Source organism: Bufo bufo, chromosome 4, assembly GCF_905171765.1.
Source record: "Bufo bufo chromosome 4, aBufBuf1.1, whole genome shotgun sequence".
Taxonomy (NCBI): Eukaryota; Metazoa; Chordata; class Amphibia; order Anura; family Bufonidae; genus Bufo; species Bufo bufo.
The window spans coordinates 463,765,387-463,780,180 of NC_053392.1; the positions used below are offsets into that span (position 1 = coordinate 463,765,387).

The window sequence follows — 14,794 nt, forward strand, 5'->3', positions numbered from 1 at the left end:
GCACCTCAGAATCACTCCAGCAGACAAGAATAGAGATTAATCATCCTGACAAAGCCTTCATTTCCTATGCAGGAGGCTTTCTACACCGCAAATTCACTCTTGTAAAGTGTAATCTTCAATCTTAACATTCCCCTACAGCCAGCAGAGCGCTGCACAGCTGTGCTGACATCAATAGGGTAACCTTTATATGGTGTCATAGCTGACAAGGTTGGATTGCATTTCAAAAAGTCAAGTGCCAACGCGGCACCACATAACATTTGCAAAGAGTAACTGCTAACTAAAAAGGTACATGGTGTGCGCTCTCTCCATCGCTTGACTTTGTCCTTTGTACACTAGGCCGTTATCGGTTCATGTGGATTATATACGAGGGGTAATTAGAAACAGATCTCAAAAATCATTTAGGAAAAAAAAAAAATATTAGTTCCTTTGATATATTTTGATAACTGGGAGGTCCAGGTCTAGCAAATCACATGGCCAGAAGATAGATTGTTCCAATTCATCTAAAACAAGAAAACCTGTACAAGTGGTCTTGATAAGGACAAAGCTACAGTTATACGTTCACAGCTCCTCTGCTGACCTATATGTCTCCATAGAAATAGACCACAAAATCCCCTATGTAGTTTAATAGGGTTGTCTGGCTTAAAGGGATTCTGCAGTTTGTTTTAACTGATGATCTATCCTCTAGATAGATCATCAGCATCTGACCGGTGGGGGTCCGACACCTGGGACCCCTGCCGATCAGCTGTTTGAGAAGGCAGCGGCGTGGCCTTCTCACTGTTTACCGCTGGCCCAGTGACGTCACAACTAGTATCAACTGGCCTGGGCGGGGCTAAGCTCCGTTCACTTTAATAGAGCCCTGCCCAGGCCAGTTGACACTAGTCGTGACGTCACTGGGCCAGTGAAAAACAGTGAGAAGGCCGCAGCGATGCTGGAGCACCGCTGCCTTCTCAAACAGCTGATCGGCGGGGGTCCCGGGTGTCGGACCCCCCGCCGGACAGATAGTGATGATCTATCCAGAGGATAGATCATCAGTTAAAACAAACTGTAGAACCCCTTTAAGTAATACTTTATTCTCTGAAACTCCCATTTACACACTTTCAGACAGTCTGTGTTTTACTCGAAACAGCAGAAAGTTGGCATAAAGTGGACCAGACAGCACAGTTGACATCCTCCATATTTATGGAAGACACATTAACCACTTAAGGACCTTTTTTCCAAATCGGCACTCCACAACTTTAGCAGTTTATTGCTCTGTCATGCAACTTACCACCAAAATGAATTTTACCTCCTTTTCTTCTCACTAATAGAGCTTTCATTTGGTGGCATTTCATTGCTGCTGACATTTTTACTTTTTTTGTTATTAATCGAAATTGAATGATTTTTTTGCAAAAAAATTTCATTTTTCACTTTCAGTTGTAAAATTTTGCAAAAAAACAACATCCATATATACATTTTTCTCTAAATTTATTGTTCTACATGTCTTTGATAAAAAAAAATATATTTGGGTAAAAAAAAAAAATGGTTTGGGTAAAAGTTATAGCATTTACAAACTATGGTACAAAAATGTGAATTTCCGCTTTTTGAAGCAGCTCTGACTTTCTGAGCACCTGTCATGTTTCCTGAGGTTCTACAATGGCCAGACAGTACAAACACCCCACAAATGACCCCATTTCGGAAAGTAGACACACTAAGGTATTCGCTGATGGGCATAGTGAGTTCATAGAACTTTTTATTTTTTGTCACAAGTTAGCGGAAAATGATGATTTTTTTTTCTTTTCTTTTTTTTCTTACAAAGTCTCATATTCCACCAACTTGTGACAAAAAATAAAAACTTCCATGAACTCACTATGCCCATCACGAAATACCTTGGGGTGTCTTCTTTCCAAAATGGGGTCACTTGTGGGGTAGTTATACTGCCCTGGCATTTTAGGGGCCCAAATGCGTGCAAAGTAGTTTGAAATCAAAATCTGTAAAAAAAATGGCCGGTGAAATCCGAAAGGTGCTCTTTGGAATGTGGGCCCCTTTGCCCACCTAGGCTGCAAAAAAGTGGCACACATGTGGTATTGCCGTACTCAGGAGAAGTTGGGCAATGTGTTTTGGGGTGTCATTTTACATATACCCATGCTGGGTGAGAGAAATATCTTGGCAAAAGACAACTTTTCCCATTTTCTTATACAAAGTTGGCATTTGACCAAGATATTTATCTCACCCAGCGGGGGTATATGTAAAATGACACTCCAAAACACATTGCCCAACTTCTCCTGAGTACGGCGATACCACATGTGTGACACTTTTTTGCAGCCTAGGTGGGCAAAGGGGCCCACATTCCAAAGAGCACCTTTAGGATTTCACCGGCCATTTTTTACAGATTCTGATATCAAACTACTTACCACACATTAGGGCCCCTAGAATGCCAGAGCAGTATAACTACCCCACAAGTGACCCCATTTTGGAAAGAAGACACCCCAAGGCATTCCGTGAGGGGCATGGCGAGTTCCTAGAATTTTTTATTTTTTGTCACAAGTTAGCGGAAAATGATGATTTTTTTCTTTTTTTTTTCTTACAAAGTCTCATATTCCACTAACTTGTGACAAAAAATAAAAACTTCCATGAACTCACTATGCCCATCACGAAATACCTTGGGGTGTCTTCCTTCCAAAATGGGGTCACTTGTGGGGTAGTTATACTGCCCTGGCATTTTAAGGGCCCGAATACGTGAGAAGTAGTTTGAAATCAAAATCTGTAAAAAATGGCCGGTGAAATCCGAAAGGTTCTCTTTGGAATGTGGGCCCCTTTGCCCACTTAGGCTGCAAAAAAGTGTCACACATCTGGTATTGCCGTACTCAGGAGAAGTTGGGCAATGTGTTTTGGGGTGTCATTTTACATATACCCATGCTGGGTGAGAGAAATATCTTTGCAAAAGACAACTTTTCCCATTTTTTATACAAAGTTGGCATTTGACCAAGATATTTATCTCACCCAGCATGGGTATATGTAAAATGACACCCCAAAACACATTGCCCAACTTCTCCTGAGTACGGCGATACCACATGTGTGACACATTTTTGCAGCCTAGGTGGGCAAAGGGGCCCACATTCCAAAGAGCACCTTTCGGATTTCACCGGCCATTTTTTACAGATTTTGATTTCAAACCACTTCTCACGCATTCGGGCCCCTAAAATGCCAGGGCAGTATAACTACCCCACAAGTGACCCCATTTTGGAAAGAAGACACCCCAAGGTATTTCGTGATGGGCATAGTGAGTTCATGGAAGTTTTTATTTTTTGTCACAAATTAGTGGAATATGAGACTTTGTAAGAAAAAACCCCCCCAAAAAAACAACCTTATTTTCCGCTAACTTGTGACAAAAAATAAAAAATTCTAGGAACTCGCCATGCCCCTCACGGAATACCTTAGGGTGTCTTCTTTCCAAAATGGGGTCACTTGTGGGGTAGTTATACTGCCCTGGCATTCTAGGGGCCCTAATGTGTGGTAAGTAGGTAAATGACCTGTGAAATCCGAAAGGTGCTCTTTGGAATGTGGGCCCCTTTGCCCACCTAGGCTGCAAAAAAGTGTCACACATGTGGTATCGCCGTATTCAGGAGAAGTTGGGCAATGTGTTTTGGGGTGTCTTTTTACATATATTCATGCTGGGTGATAGAAATATCTCAGCAAAAGACAACTTTTCCCATTTTTTATACAAAGTTGGCATTTGACCAAGATATTTATCTCACCCAGCATGGGTATATGTAAAATGACACCCCAAAACACATTGCCCAACTTCTCCTGAGTACGGCGATACCAGATGTGTGACACTTTTTTGCAGCCTAGATGCGCAAAGGGGCCCACATTCCTTTTATGAGGGCATTTTTAGACATTTGGTTCCCAGACTTCTTCTCACGCTTTAGGGCCCCTAAAATGCCAGGGCAGTATAAATACCCCACATGTGACCCCATTTTGGAAAGAAGACACCCCAAGGTATTTAATGAGGGGCATGGCGAGTTCATCGAAAAAAAAAAAATTTGGCGGAAATTGATATTTTTTTTTTTCTCACAAAGTCTCCCTTTCCGCTAACTTGGGACAAAAATTTCAATCTTTCATGGACTCAATATGCCCCTCACGGAATACCTTGGGGTGTCTTCTTTCCGAAATGGGGTCACATGTGGGGTATTTATACTGCCCTGGCATTCTAGGGGCCCTAAAGCGTGAGAAGAAGTCTGGAATATAAATGTCTAAAAAATTTTACGCATTTGGATTCCGTGAGGGGTATGGTGAGTTCATGTGAGATTTTATTTTTTGAAACAAGTTAGTGGAATATGAGACTTTGTAAGAAAAAAAAAAAAAATTCCGCTAACTTGGGCCAAAAAAATGTGTGAATGGAGCCTTACAGGGGGGTGATCAATGACAGGGGGGTGATCAATGACAGGGGGGTGATCAGGGAGTCTATATGGGGTGATCAGGGGTTAATAAGGGGTTAATAAGTGACCAGGGGGGGTGTAGTGTAGTGGTGTTTGGTGCTACATATTACTGAGCTACCTGTGTCCTCTGGTGGTCGATCCAAACAAAAGGGACCACCAGAGGACCAGGTAGCAGGTATATTAGACGCTGTTATCAAAACAGCGTCTAATATACCTGTTAGGGGTTAAAAAAATCTCCAGCCTGCCAGCGAACGATCGCCGCTGGCAGACTGGAGATCCACTCGCTTACCTTCCGATCCTGTGAACGCGCGCCCCTGTCTGCGCGCGTTCACAGGAAATCTCGGCTCACGCGAGATGACGCCAATCGGCGTTAGCTTGGCCTGGGAGAGCCGCCGCAATGACGCCTTTCGGCGTTAGCGTGGCGGCAAGTGGTTAATATTGCTTTTTTTTTAACTTGTAGAACAGATTAGAAAAATATCCAAATAAGGGATGCAGCAAAACAGAGTTTTCAGGAATATATGATGTGCAAGTAGATTTGTTCTACGGTATAGGATAGCCATAGTATATATGACTCGGGGATACATTTATTAAGATCAGCGTTTTACAATCCAGTCTTATTTTCTTTTCGCTTGCATCTGATCCAACACAATTATTAAGATGCATGTGTCTCTTAATATTTGTGTCGCATGTTTACAGGTGCATCAAATCGGAGATCTAGACCAGCAAGTTAGCTGGTCTAGATCTTGGCTATAATCTAGGCAAGTTTACTGGCCTAGGTTATAGTAATGTGATGGGTGGGCTAGGCCGCACCACGCCATCTGCCGTCTACCACTGGAAAGTGGCGAGCAGCGCCTGAAACCCCCACAAAGTCACAAAATTCTGTGCGCTAAACTTTGCAACTCTTTGGGCCAATTTTCATGCGCACTGGGAATGATTATTGACCCCCCCCCCCCCCCCTCCAAATTTATCTCATTGGCAATGGATGTGCAAGAGCACACTTAAGGATGTATGGCAGCAACTTTGTGGAGGAAGTGGGGTGATAGTTAAGAGAGAGACTAGGTCAGGGAGAGAAAAGTGACCGTTAGGGAAGAGAGGGGGTCAGTTAGACTGTGTTCACATCTGTCGGCAGTGCAAAAAAAATTATGCATGCAACGGATTTTATCCAGCCATTTATGCCAGAAATCGGCCGGATCACCGCCGGACCTCAGTGCAGTCAATATCCAGTGTTTCCTCTGAGATTTGAAATTGTGGTGTACCTCATTATTGAAAAGAAGTTAAAAGAAAGATTATGCAATTTCTTCTGTGTGTTTTTAAACACACCAACTAGTGACAGAGTGACACAGAAGAAATATTCAAGTCGCTCCCAATGATGTTATTACCCTGTAACTCTTTTCAGCATCGGTCTGTCTGCATGCCTGTTTCTTTCTACACTTCCTCCTCCCCCCTCCTCACTCTATGGACTTCTATGGGATGATGTACTCTGATCCTCCAGCGAAGACATGATTTCTCACTAATTTCAAAAAGAAATTTAGTTTACAAAATGGGACTAGGAGAAAGCTGCTGATAACTCTAGAACAAGGCATTTTTCTTTGATAAGATACATTACAAAGTTTCTTATATTCACCTGCACTATTAATTTGCACAAATATGTGTGAAACTACAGTGACCATTTAACAAAAATGTGACTATGACTATGAAAAATATGTAGTTCTGGATAAGTTTTGGAAAGACAAATCCTTTAATACAAAATGTCACGGTCATCTTATGTTTTCTCAGTACTGCCTTAACTATAACTGTTCCCAGTATATAGTGTGACGCAGTTGTGGTCATGTTGTTCTTTCTGAAAGGAAGATATGAGTCAGGGGAAGGACTATATTAACAGGTGACATGGTTCTTAAACCACCATTCTGTAGCTGAAATAGGAAGTTAGTAATCAGTAATATTTTTCGTTTCTTTTTTAACCCCTTAAGGACACAGCCTTTTTACACCTTATGACCAGGCCATTTTTTGAAAATCTGACCAGAGTCCCTTTAAGTGCTGATAACTTTAAAACGCTTTGACTTATCCAGGCCGTTCTGAGATTGTTTTTTCGTCACATATTGTACTTCATGACACTGGTAAAATGGAGTCAAAAAAATAATTTTTTTTGCACCAAAAAATACCTAATTTAACAAAAATTTGGAAAAATTTGCAAATTTCAAAGTTTCAGTTTCTCTACTTCTGTAATACATAGTAATACCCCCAAAAATTGTGATGACTTTACATTCCCCATATGTCTACTTCAAGTTTGAATTGTTTTGGGAATGATATTTATTTTTTTGGGGATGTTATAAGGCTTAGAAGTTTAGAAGCAAATCTTGAAATTTTTCAGAAATTCACAAAAACTCAATTTTTAGGGACCAGTTCAGGTCTCAAGTCACTTTGCGAGGCTTACATTATAGAAACCACCCAAAAATGACCCCATCTAAGAAACTACACCCCTCAAGGTATTCAAAACTGATTTTGCATACGTTGTTAACCCTTTAGGTGTTGCACAAGAGTTATTGGCAAATGGGGAGGAAATTTGAGAATTTCATTTTTTTGTCTAATTTTTCATTTTAACCCATTTTTTCCACTAACAAACCAAGGGTTAACAGTCAAAGAAGACTGTATCTTTATTGCCCTGACTCTGCCGTTTACAGAAACACCCAATATGTGGCCGTAAACTACTGTACGGCCACACAGCGGGGCGTAGAGTGAAAGGTGCGCCGTTTGGTTTTTGGAAGGCTGATTTTTATGGACTGGTTTATTTACACCATGTCCTATTTGAAGCCCCCTGATGCACCCCTAGAGGAGAAACTCCCTAAAAGTGACCCCATCTAAGAAACTACACCCCTCAAGGTATTCAAAACTGATTTTACATACGTCGTTAACCCTTTAGGTGTTGCACAAGAGTTATTGGCAAATGGCGATGAAATTTGAGAATTTCATTTTTTTGCCTAATTTTCAATTTTAACCCATTTTTTCCACTAACAAAGCAAGGGTTAACAGCCAAACAAGACTGTATCTTTATTGCCCTGACTCTGCTGTTTACAGAAACACCCCATATGTGGCCGTAAACTACTGTACGGGCACACAGCGGGGCGTAGAGTGAAAGGTGCGCCGTTTGGTTTTTGGAGGGCTGATTTTGCTGGACTGTTTTTTTGGCACCATGTCCCATTTGAAGCCCCCCTGATGCACCCCTAGAGTAGAAACTCCATAAAAGTGACCCCATCTAAGAAACTACACCCCTCAAGGTATTCAAAACAGATTTTACAAACTTTGTTAACCCTTTAGGTGTTGCACAAGATTTAATGGAAAATAGAGATACAATTTCAAAATTTCACTTTTTTGGCAGATTTTCCATTTTAATATTTTTTTTCCAGTTACAAAGCAAGGGTTAACAGCCAAACAAAACTCATTATTTATGGCCCTAATTCTGTAGTTTACAGAAACACCCCATATGTGGCCGTAAACAACTGTACGGGCACACGGCAGGGCGCAGAAGGAAAGGAATGCCATACGGTTTTTGGAAGGCAGGTTTTGCTGGACAGTTTTTTTTTACACCATGTCCCATTTGAAGCCCCCCTGATGCACCCCTAGAGTAGAAACTCCAAAAAAATGACCCCATTGTAGAAACTACGGGATAGGTTGGCAGTTCTGTTGGTACTAGTTTAGGGTACATATGATTTTTGGTTGCTCTATATTACACTTTTTGTGCGGCAAGGTAACAAGAAATAGCTTTTTTGGCACCGTTTTTTTTTTTTGTTATTTACAACATTCATCTGACAGGTTAGATCATGTGGTAATTTTATCGAGCAGGTTGTCACGGACGAGGCGATACCTAATATGTATACAATTTTTTTTATTTATGTAAGTTTTACACAATGATTTCATTTTTAAAACAAAAAAAATGTTTTAGTGTCTCCATAGTCTAAGAGCCATAGTTTTTTCAGTTTTTGGGCGATTATCTTAAGTAGGGTCTCATTTTTTGCGGGATGAGATGACGGTTTGATTGGCATCTATTTTGGGGTGCATATGACTTTTTGATTGCTTGCTATTACACTTTTTGTGACGTAAGATGACAAAAAATGGCTTTTTTTACACCGTTTTTATTTTTATTTTTTTACGGTGGTCATCTGAGGGGTTAGATCATGTGATATTTTTATAGAGCCGGGCGATACGGACGCGGCAATACCTAATATGTATACTTTTTTTTAATTATGTAAGTTTTACACAATGATTTCCATAGTCTAAGAGCCATAGTTTTTTCAGTTTTTGGGCAATTATCTTGGGTAGGGTATGATTTTTGCGGGATGAGATGACGGTTTGATTGTTACAATTTTGGCGTACATGCGACTTTTTTGATCACTTTTATTACCTTTTTGGGAAGTAAGGTGGGCAAAATTTCAATTTCATCATAGTTATTTATTTTTTATTTTTATGGCGTTCACCGTTCGGGTAAAGTAACATGACCGTTTTATAGATCAGGTCGTTACGGACGCGGCGATACCAAACATGTGTAGGGAATTTTATTTTTTTCAATTTTTATCAGTGATTAATGTGTTTTTTGATTTCTACTTTTTTTTTCACTTTTATTCACTTTTTTTGACCCAGACCCACTTGGTTCTTGAAGATCCAGTGGGTCTGATGTCTGTATAATACAGTACAGTACAATATATATTGTACTGCACTGTATTTTACTTACACTGAACAGATCTATGCCTTTTAGCACAGATCTGTTCAGCACCATGGACAGCAGGACGCCTGAGAGGCGTCCTGTTGCCATGGGAACCTTCCCCGTCTGCTCAGTTCTGGTCAGAACTTCGCAGACGGGGAAGGGTAAGGAGGGGATCTGTCGGGGGGCTGTCTGGGGGCTCTCTCCCTCACCATCGGGGGGCTGCAGAGGCACAACAGCCCCCTGATGGGAGAGGGAGGGAGCTCCCTGCGCTGTTAACCTTTTCCATACAGCGGTCCGTACGGACCGCTGTATGGAAAGGGTTAAACGGCTGACATCGCATCGCAGATGTCAGCCGTTTATACCAGGGTGCCAGCAATGTGCTGGCACCCTGGTATACCCACTAGAAACCAATGATTATACAAGGGGAGGCGGGCGGGGGATCGCGATCCCGCCTGCCGCACCGCCCGCCTCCCGCACCGCCCGCAACCCTCCCCCTGCACCTCCCGCCACCATAAAATCATTCGGGGGTGCAGGGGGGGTGAATAAAACGTTTTTTTGGCATATAAAGTTTCTGATCTGGACCAGAAACTGCAGAAATCGCAGCAAACCGCAGGTCTGAATTGACCTGCGGTTTGCCGCGATCGCCGACATGGGGGGGTCACGGGACCCCCCCGCGCATTTAGCCTAGGTGCCTGCTCAATAATTTGAGCAGGCACCGGGTTCCGATCACTGCCAGCCGCACGGCAGTGATCGGAAATACATAGGACCACCTGTACGCCCTGTGTCCTTAAGTACCAGGGCACAAGGGCGTACCTGTACGCCCTATGTCCTTAAGAGGTTAAAGGTAACCTGACATGTTGAACATGGTGTCTGTATCTGTAGTATAACATATATTAAGCTGGGTTTACATCAGATTTTTGCTCCACTTTCAACATATACCTGTATGTTTGAAATAAAATGGATATAATAGAATAGTACACTATACTTTTCCGTCTTGTAGAGTTCAGTAAAATCAGTATATATATATTTTTTACAATGGAACTTTATGGTGATAGATGCCAATGCATGGCTTCCGTTTAACATATACATTTCTTGTATAGTTTTTTTTTATTCCATTTTATTTTATTTTCTTCACGATACAAAACAACAACATATTATAATAGAAAAGGTATCCAATACAGGATAGTCACTATAAAACAATAGTCAACTACCCTATAACATACCACAGAATCCTACATGGATTATGAACATGACTGTAGATTCACAATTAATACAACAAATAAAACTATAACCTCCCACCCCTTCCCCCCCCCCCAATTGGGTGTCGTCGCTATGGGTCTGATAAATACAGACATAATTACACTAGTAACTATGTCTGAACAGTCACACGTGCCGCTCTCCGTTTACTTTCCATATCCTCATAGACTTTAATTTGTTGAAGGTACAGGATCCATTCATTTAACGAGCGTGGGGAGACAGACCCCCAATATTTAACTAAAATAACTTTTGTCCAGATCTGTCTGACCCGGGCCGGGACTTCCGTGTCTAGAGCATAATATCCCAACATCACTGTCAACATCCCAGGGCTATATGTCGAAGAAGACTCCTTTTGTAAAGCTACAAAGACCTGTTCCCAATACCTTTTTATTTTACTACATTCCCAAAGTAAATGCCTGAAATCCGCGTTCACATATCCACATTTAGGACAGCAACAGTCTAGGCCTTTATTTTGGGGGAACTTCACTTGGATTTTTGGCGTATAGTACGGCCGATGCAAGATTTTAAATTGAATTAATCTGTGAGCATTAGAGATTGCAGCCTTTCTTACGTTTCTATAAATACTAGTCCATTGTAATGGTGGGCAATGTAATTCTTGTTCCCATTTACTTGAGCTTTTAAATAGAGTTACAGTTGCCAGTGCTGTTCGAAGTTTACTGTATAGACTTGCTATCTTAACCCTCTCATCTGTCTGGGCATAACAATAATCAAAAAATACATTCTCCCGTGGAAAAATATACCCATTAATCCTAGAGGCCTCATAAACGTGTTTTAAACGTGAATACATAAACACATCTAATGCTGTACTATTAGTGAAATTATGATCCGAAAAGGATTTAAAGTGTCGAAAAACAAAAAGATGACACACATTAACCGCTTGCCGCCACGCTAACGCCGAAAGGCGTCATCGCGGCGGCTCCCCCAGGCTACGCTAACGCCAATTGGCGTCATCTCGCGTGAGCCGAGATTTCCTGTGAACGCGCGCACACAGGCGCGCGCGCTCACAGGAACGGAAGGTAAGAGAGTTGATCTCCAGCCTGCCAGCGGCGATCGTTCGCTGGCAGGCTGGAGATGTGTTTTTTTTAACCCCTAACAGGTATATTAGACGCTGTTTTGATAACAGCGTCTAATATACCTGCTACCTGGTCCTCTGGTGGTCCCCTTTGTTTCGATCGACCACCAGAGGACACAGGTAGCTCAGTAAAGTAGCACCAAGCACCACTACACTACACTACACAACCCCCCCCCCCCCCGTCACTTATTAACCCCTTATTAGCCCCTGATCACCCCATATAGACTCCCTGATCACCCCCCTGTCATTGATTACCCCCCTGTCATTGATCACCCCCCTGTAAAGCTCCATTCAGATGTCCGCATGATTTTTACGGATCCACTGATAGATGGATCGGATCCGCAAAACGCACACGGACGTCTGAATGAAGCCTTACAGGGGCGTGATCAATGACTGTGGTTATCACCCCATATAGACTCCCTGATCACCCCCCTGTCATTGATTACACCCCTGTCATTGATCAACCCCCTGTAAAGCTCCATTCAGATGTCCGCATGATTTTTACGGATCCACTGATAGATGGATCGGATCCGTAAAACGCACACGGACGTCTGAATGAAGCCTTACAGGGGCGTGATCAATGACTGTGGTAATCACCCCATATAGACTCCCTCATCACCCCCCTGTCATTGATCACACCGCTGTAAAGCTCCATTCAGACGTCCGCATGATTTTTACGGATCCACTGATAGATGGTTCGGATCCGCAAAACGCACACGGACGTCTGAATGGAGCCTTACAGGGGCGTGATCAATGACTGTGGTGATCACCCCATATAGACTCCCTCATCACCCCCGTGTCATTGATCACACCCCTGTAAAGTTCCATTCAGACGTCCGCATGATTTTTACGGATCCACTGATAGATGGATCGGATCCGCAAAACGCACACGGACGTCTGAATGGAGCCTTAAAGGGGCGTGATCAATGACTGTGGTGATCACCCCATATAGACTCCCTGATCACCCCCCTGTCATTGATCACACCCCTGTAAAGCTCCATTCAGACGTCCGCATGATTTTTACGGATCCACTGATAGATGGATCGGATCCGCAAAACGCATACGGACGTCTGAATGGAGCCTTACAGGGGCGTGATCAATGACTGTGGTGATCACCCCATATAGACTCCCTCATCACCCCCCTGTCATTGATTACCCCCCTGTCATTGATAACCCCCTGTAAAGCTCCATTCAGATGTCCGCATGATTTTTACGGATCCACTGATAGATGGATCGGATCCGCAAAACGCACACGGACGTCTGAATGGAGCCTTACAGGGGCGTGATCAATGACTGTGGTGATCACCCCATATAGACTCCCTGATCACCCCCCTGTCATTGATCACACCCCTGTAAAGCTCCATTCAGACGTCCGCATGATTTTTACGGATCCACTGATAGATGGATCGGATCCGCAAAACGCATACGGACGTCTGAATGGAGCCTTACAGGGGCGTGATCAATGACTGTGGTGATCACCCCATATAGACTCCCTCATCACCCCCCTGTCATTGATTACCCCCCTGTCATTGATAACCCCCTGTAAAGCTCCATTCAGATGTCCGCATGATTTTTACGGATCCACTGATAGATGGATCGGATCCGCAAAACGCATACGGACGTCTGAATGGAGCCATACAGGGGGGGTGATCAATGACTGTGGTGATCACCCCATATAGACTCCCTGATCACCCCCCTGTCATTGATTACCCCCCTGTCATTGATCCCCCCCCATGTCAGGCTGCATTCAGATGTCCGTATGCGTTTTGCGGATCCGATCCATCTATCAGTGGATCCGTAAAAATCATGCGGACATCTGAATGGAGCCTTATAGGGGGGTGATCAATGACTGTGGTGATCACCCCATATAGACTCCCTGATCACCCCCCATGTCATTGATCACCCCCCTGTCATTGATCACCCCCCTGTCAGGCTCCATTCAGACATTTTTTTGGCCCAAGTTAGCGGAAATTATTATTTTTTTCTTACAAAGTCTCATATTCCACTAACAAATAAAAAATTCAATCTCACATGAACTCACCATACCCCTCACGGAATCCAAATGCGTAAAATTTTTTAGACATTTATATTCCAGACTTCTTCTCACGCTTTAGGGCCCCTAGAATGCCAGGGCAGTATAAATACCCCACATGTGACCCCATTTCGGAAAGAAGACACCCCCAGGTATTCCGTGAGGGGCATATTGAGTCCATGAAAGATTGAAATTTTTGTCCCAAGTTAGCGGAAAGGGAGACTTTGTGAGAAAAAAATAAAAAATATCAATTTCCGCTAACTTGTGCCAAAAAAAAAAAATTTCTATGAACTCGCCATGCCCCTCATTGAATACCTTGGGGTGTCTTCTTTCCAAAATGGGGTCACATGTGGGGTATTTATACTGCCCTGGCATTGGTATCTCCGTATTCAGGAGAAGTTGGGGAATGTGTTTTGGGGTGTCATTTTACATATACCCATGCTGGGTAAGAGAAATATCTTGGCAAAAGACAACTTTGTATAAAAAAATGGTAAAAGTTGTCTTTTGCCAAGATATTTCTCTCACCCAGCATGGGTATATGTAAAATGACACCCCAAAACACATTCCCCAACTTCTCCTGAATACGGAGATACCACATGTGTGACACTTTTTTGCAGCCTAGGTGGGCAAAGGGGCCCATATTCCAAATAGCACCTTTCGGATTTCACTGGTCATTTTTTACAGAATTTGATTTCAAACTCCTTACCACACATTTGGGCCCCTAGAATGCCAGGGCAGTATAACTACCCCACAAATGACCCCATTTTGGAAAGAAGACATCCCAAGGTATTCGCTGATGGGCATAGTGAGTTCATGGAAGCTTTTATTTTTTGTCAGAAGTTAGTGGAATATGAGACTTTGTAAGAAAAAAATAAAATAAAAATAAATCATCATTTTCCGCTAACTTGTGACAAAAAATAAAAAGTTCTATGAACTCACTATGCCCATCAGCGAATACCTTAGGGTGTCTACTTTCCAAAATGGGGTCATTTGTGGGGTGTTTGTACTGTCTGGGCATTGTAGAACCTCAGGAAACATGACAGGTGCTCAGAAAGTCAGAGCTGCTTCAAAAAGCGGAAATTCACATTTTTGTACCATAGTTTGTAAACGCTATAATTTTTACCCAAACCATTTTTTTTTTACCCAAACATTTTTTTTTTATCAAAGACATGTAGAACAATAAATTTAGAGCAAAATTTATATATGGATCTCGTTTTTTTTGCAAAATTTTACAACTGAAAGTGAAAAATGTCATTTTTTTGCAAAAAAATCGTTAAATTTCGATTAATAACAAA

At 42.4% G+C, this 14,794-nt stretch overlaps 1 protein-coding gene across 1 annotated transcript in view; it reads right to left on the minus strand.

Moving 5' to 3' along the window:
• Positions 1-14,794, minus strand: part of ACOXL (acyl-CoA oxidase like) — a 625,524-nt gene that overhangs the window by 404,186 nt on the left and 206,544 nt on the right. The window contains 1 exon segment of the mRNA XM_040429469.1: positions 13,550-13,586. Within this exon segment, the coding sequence (XP_040285403.1) occupies positions 13,550-13,586 (37 nt within the window).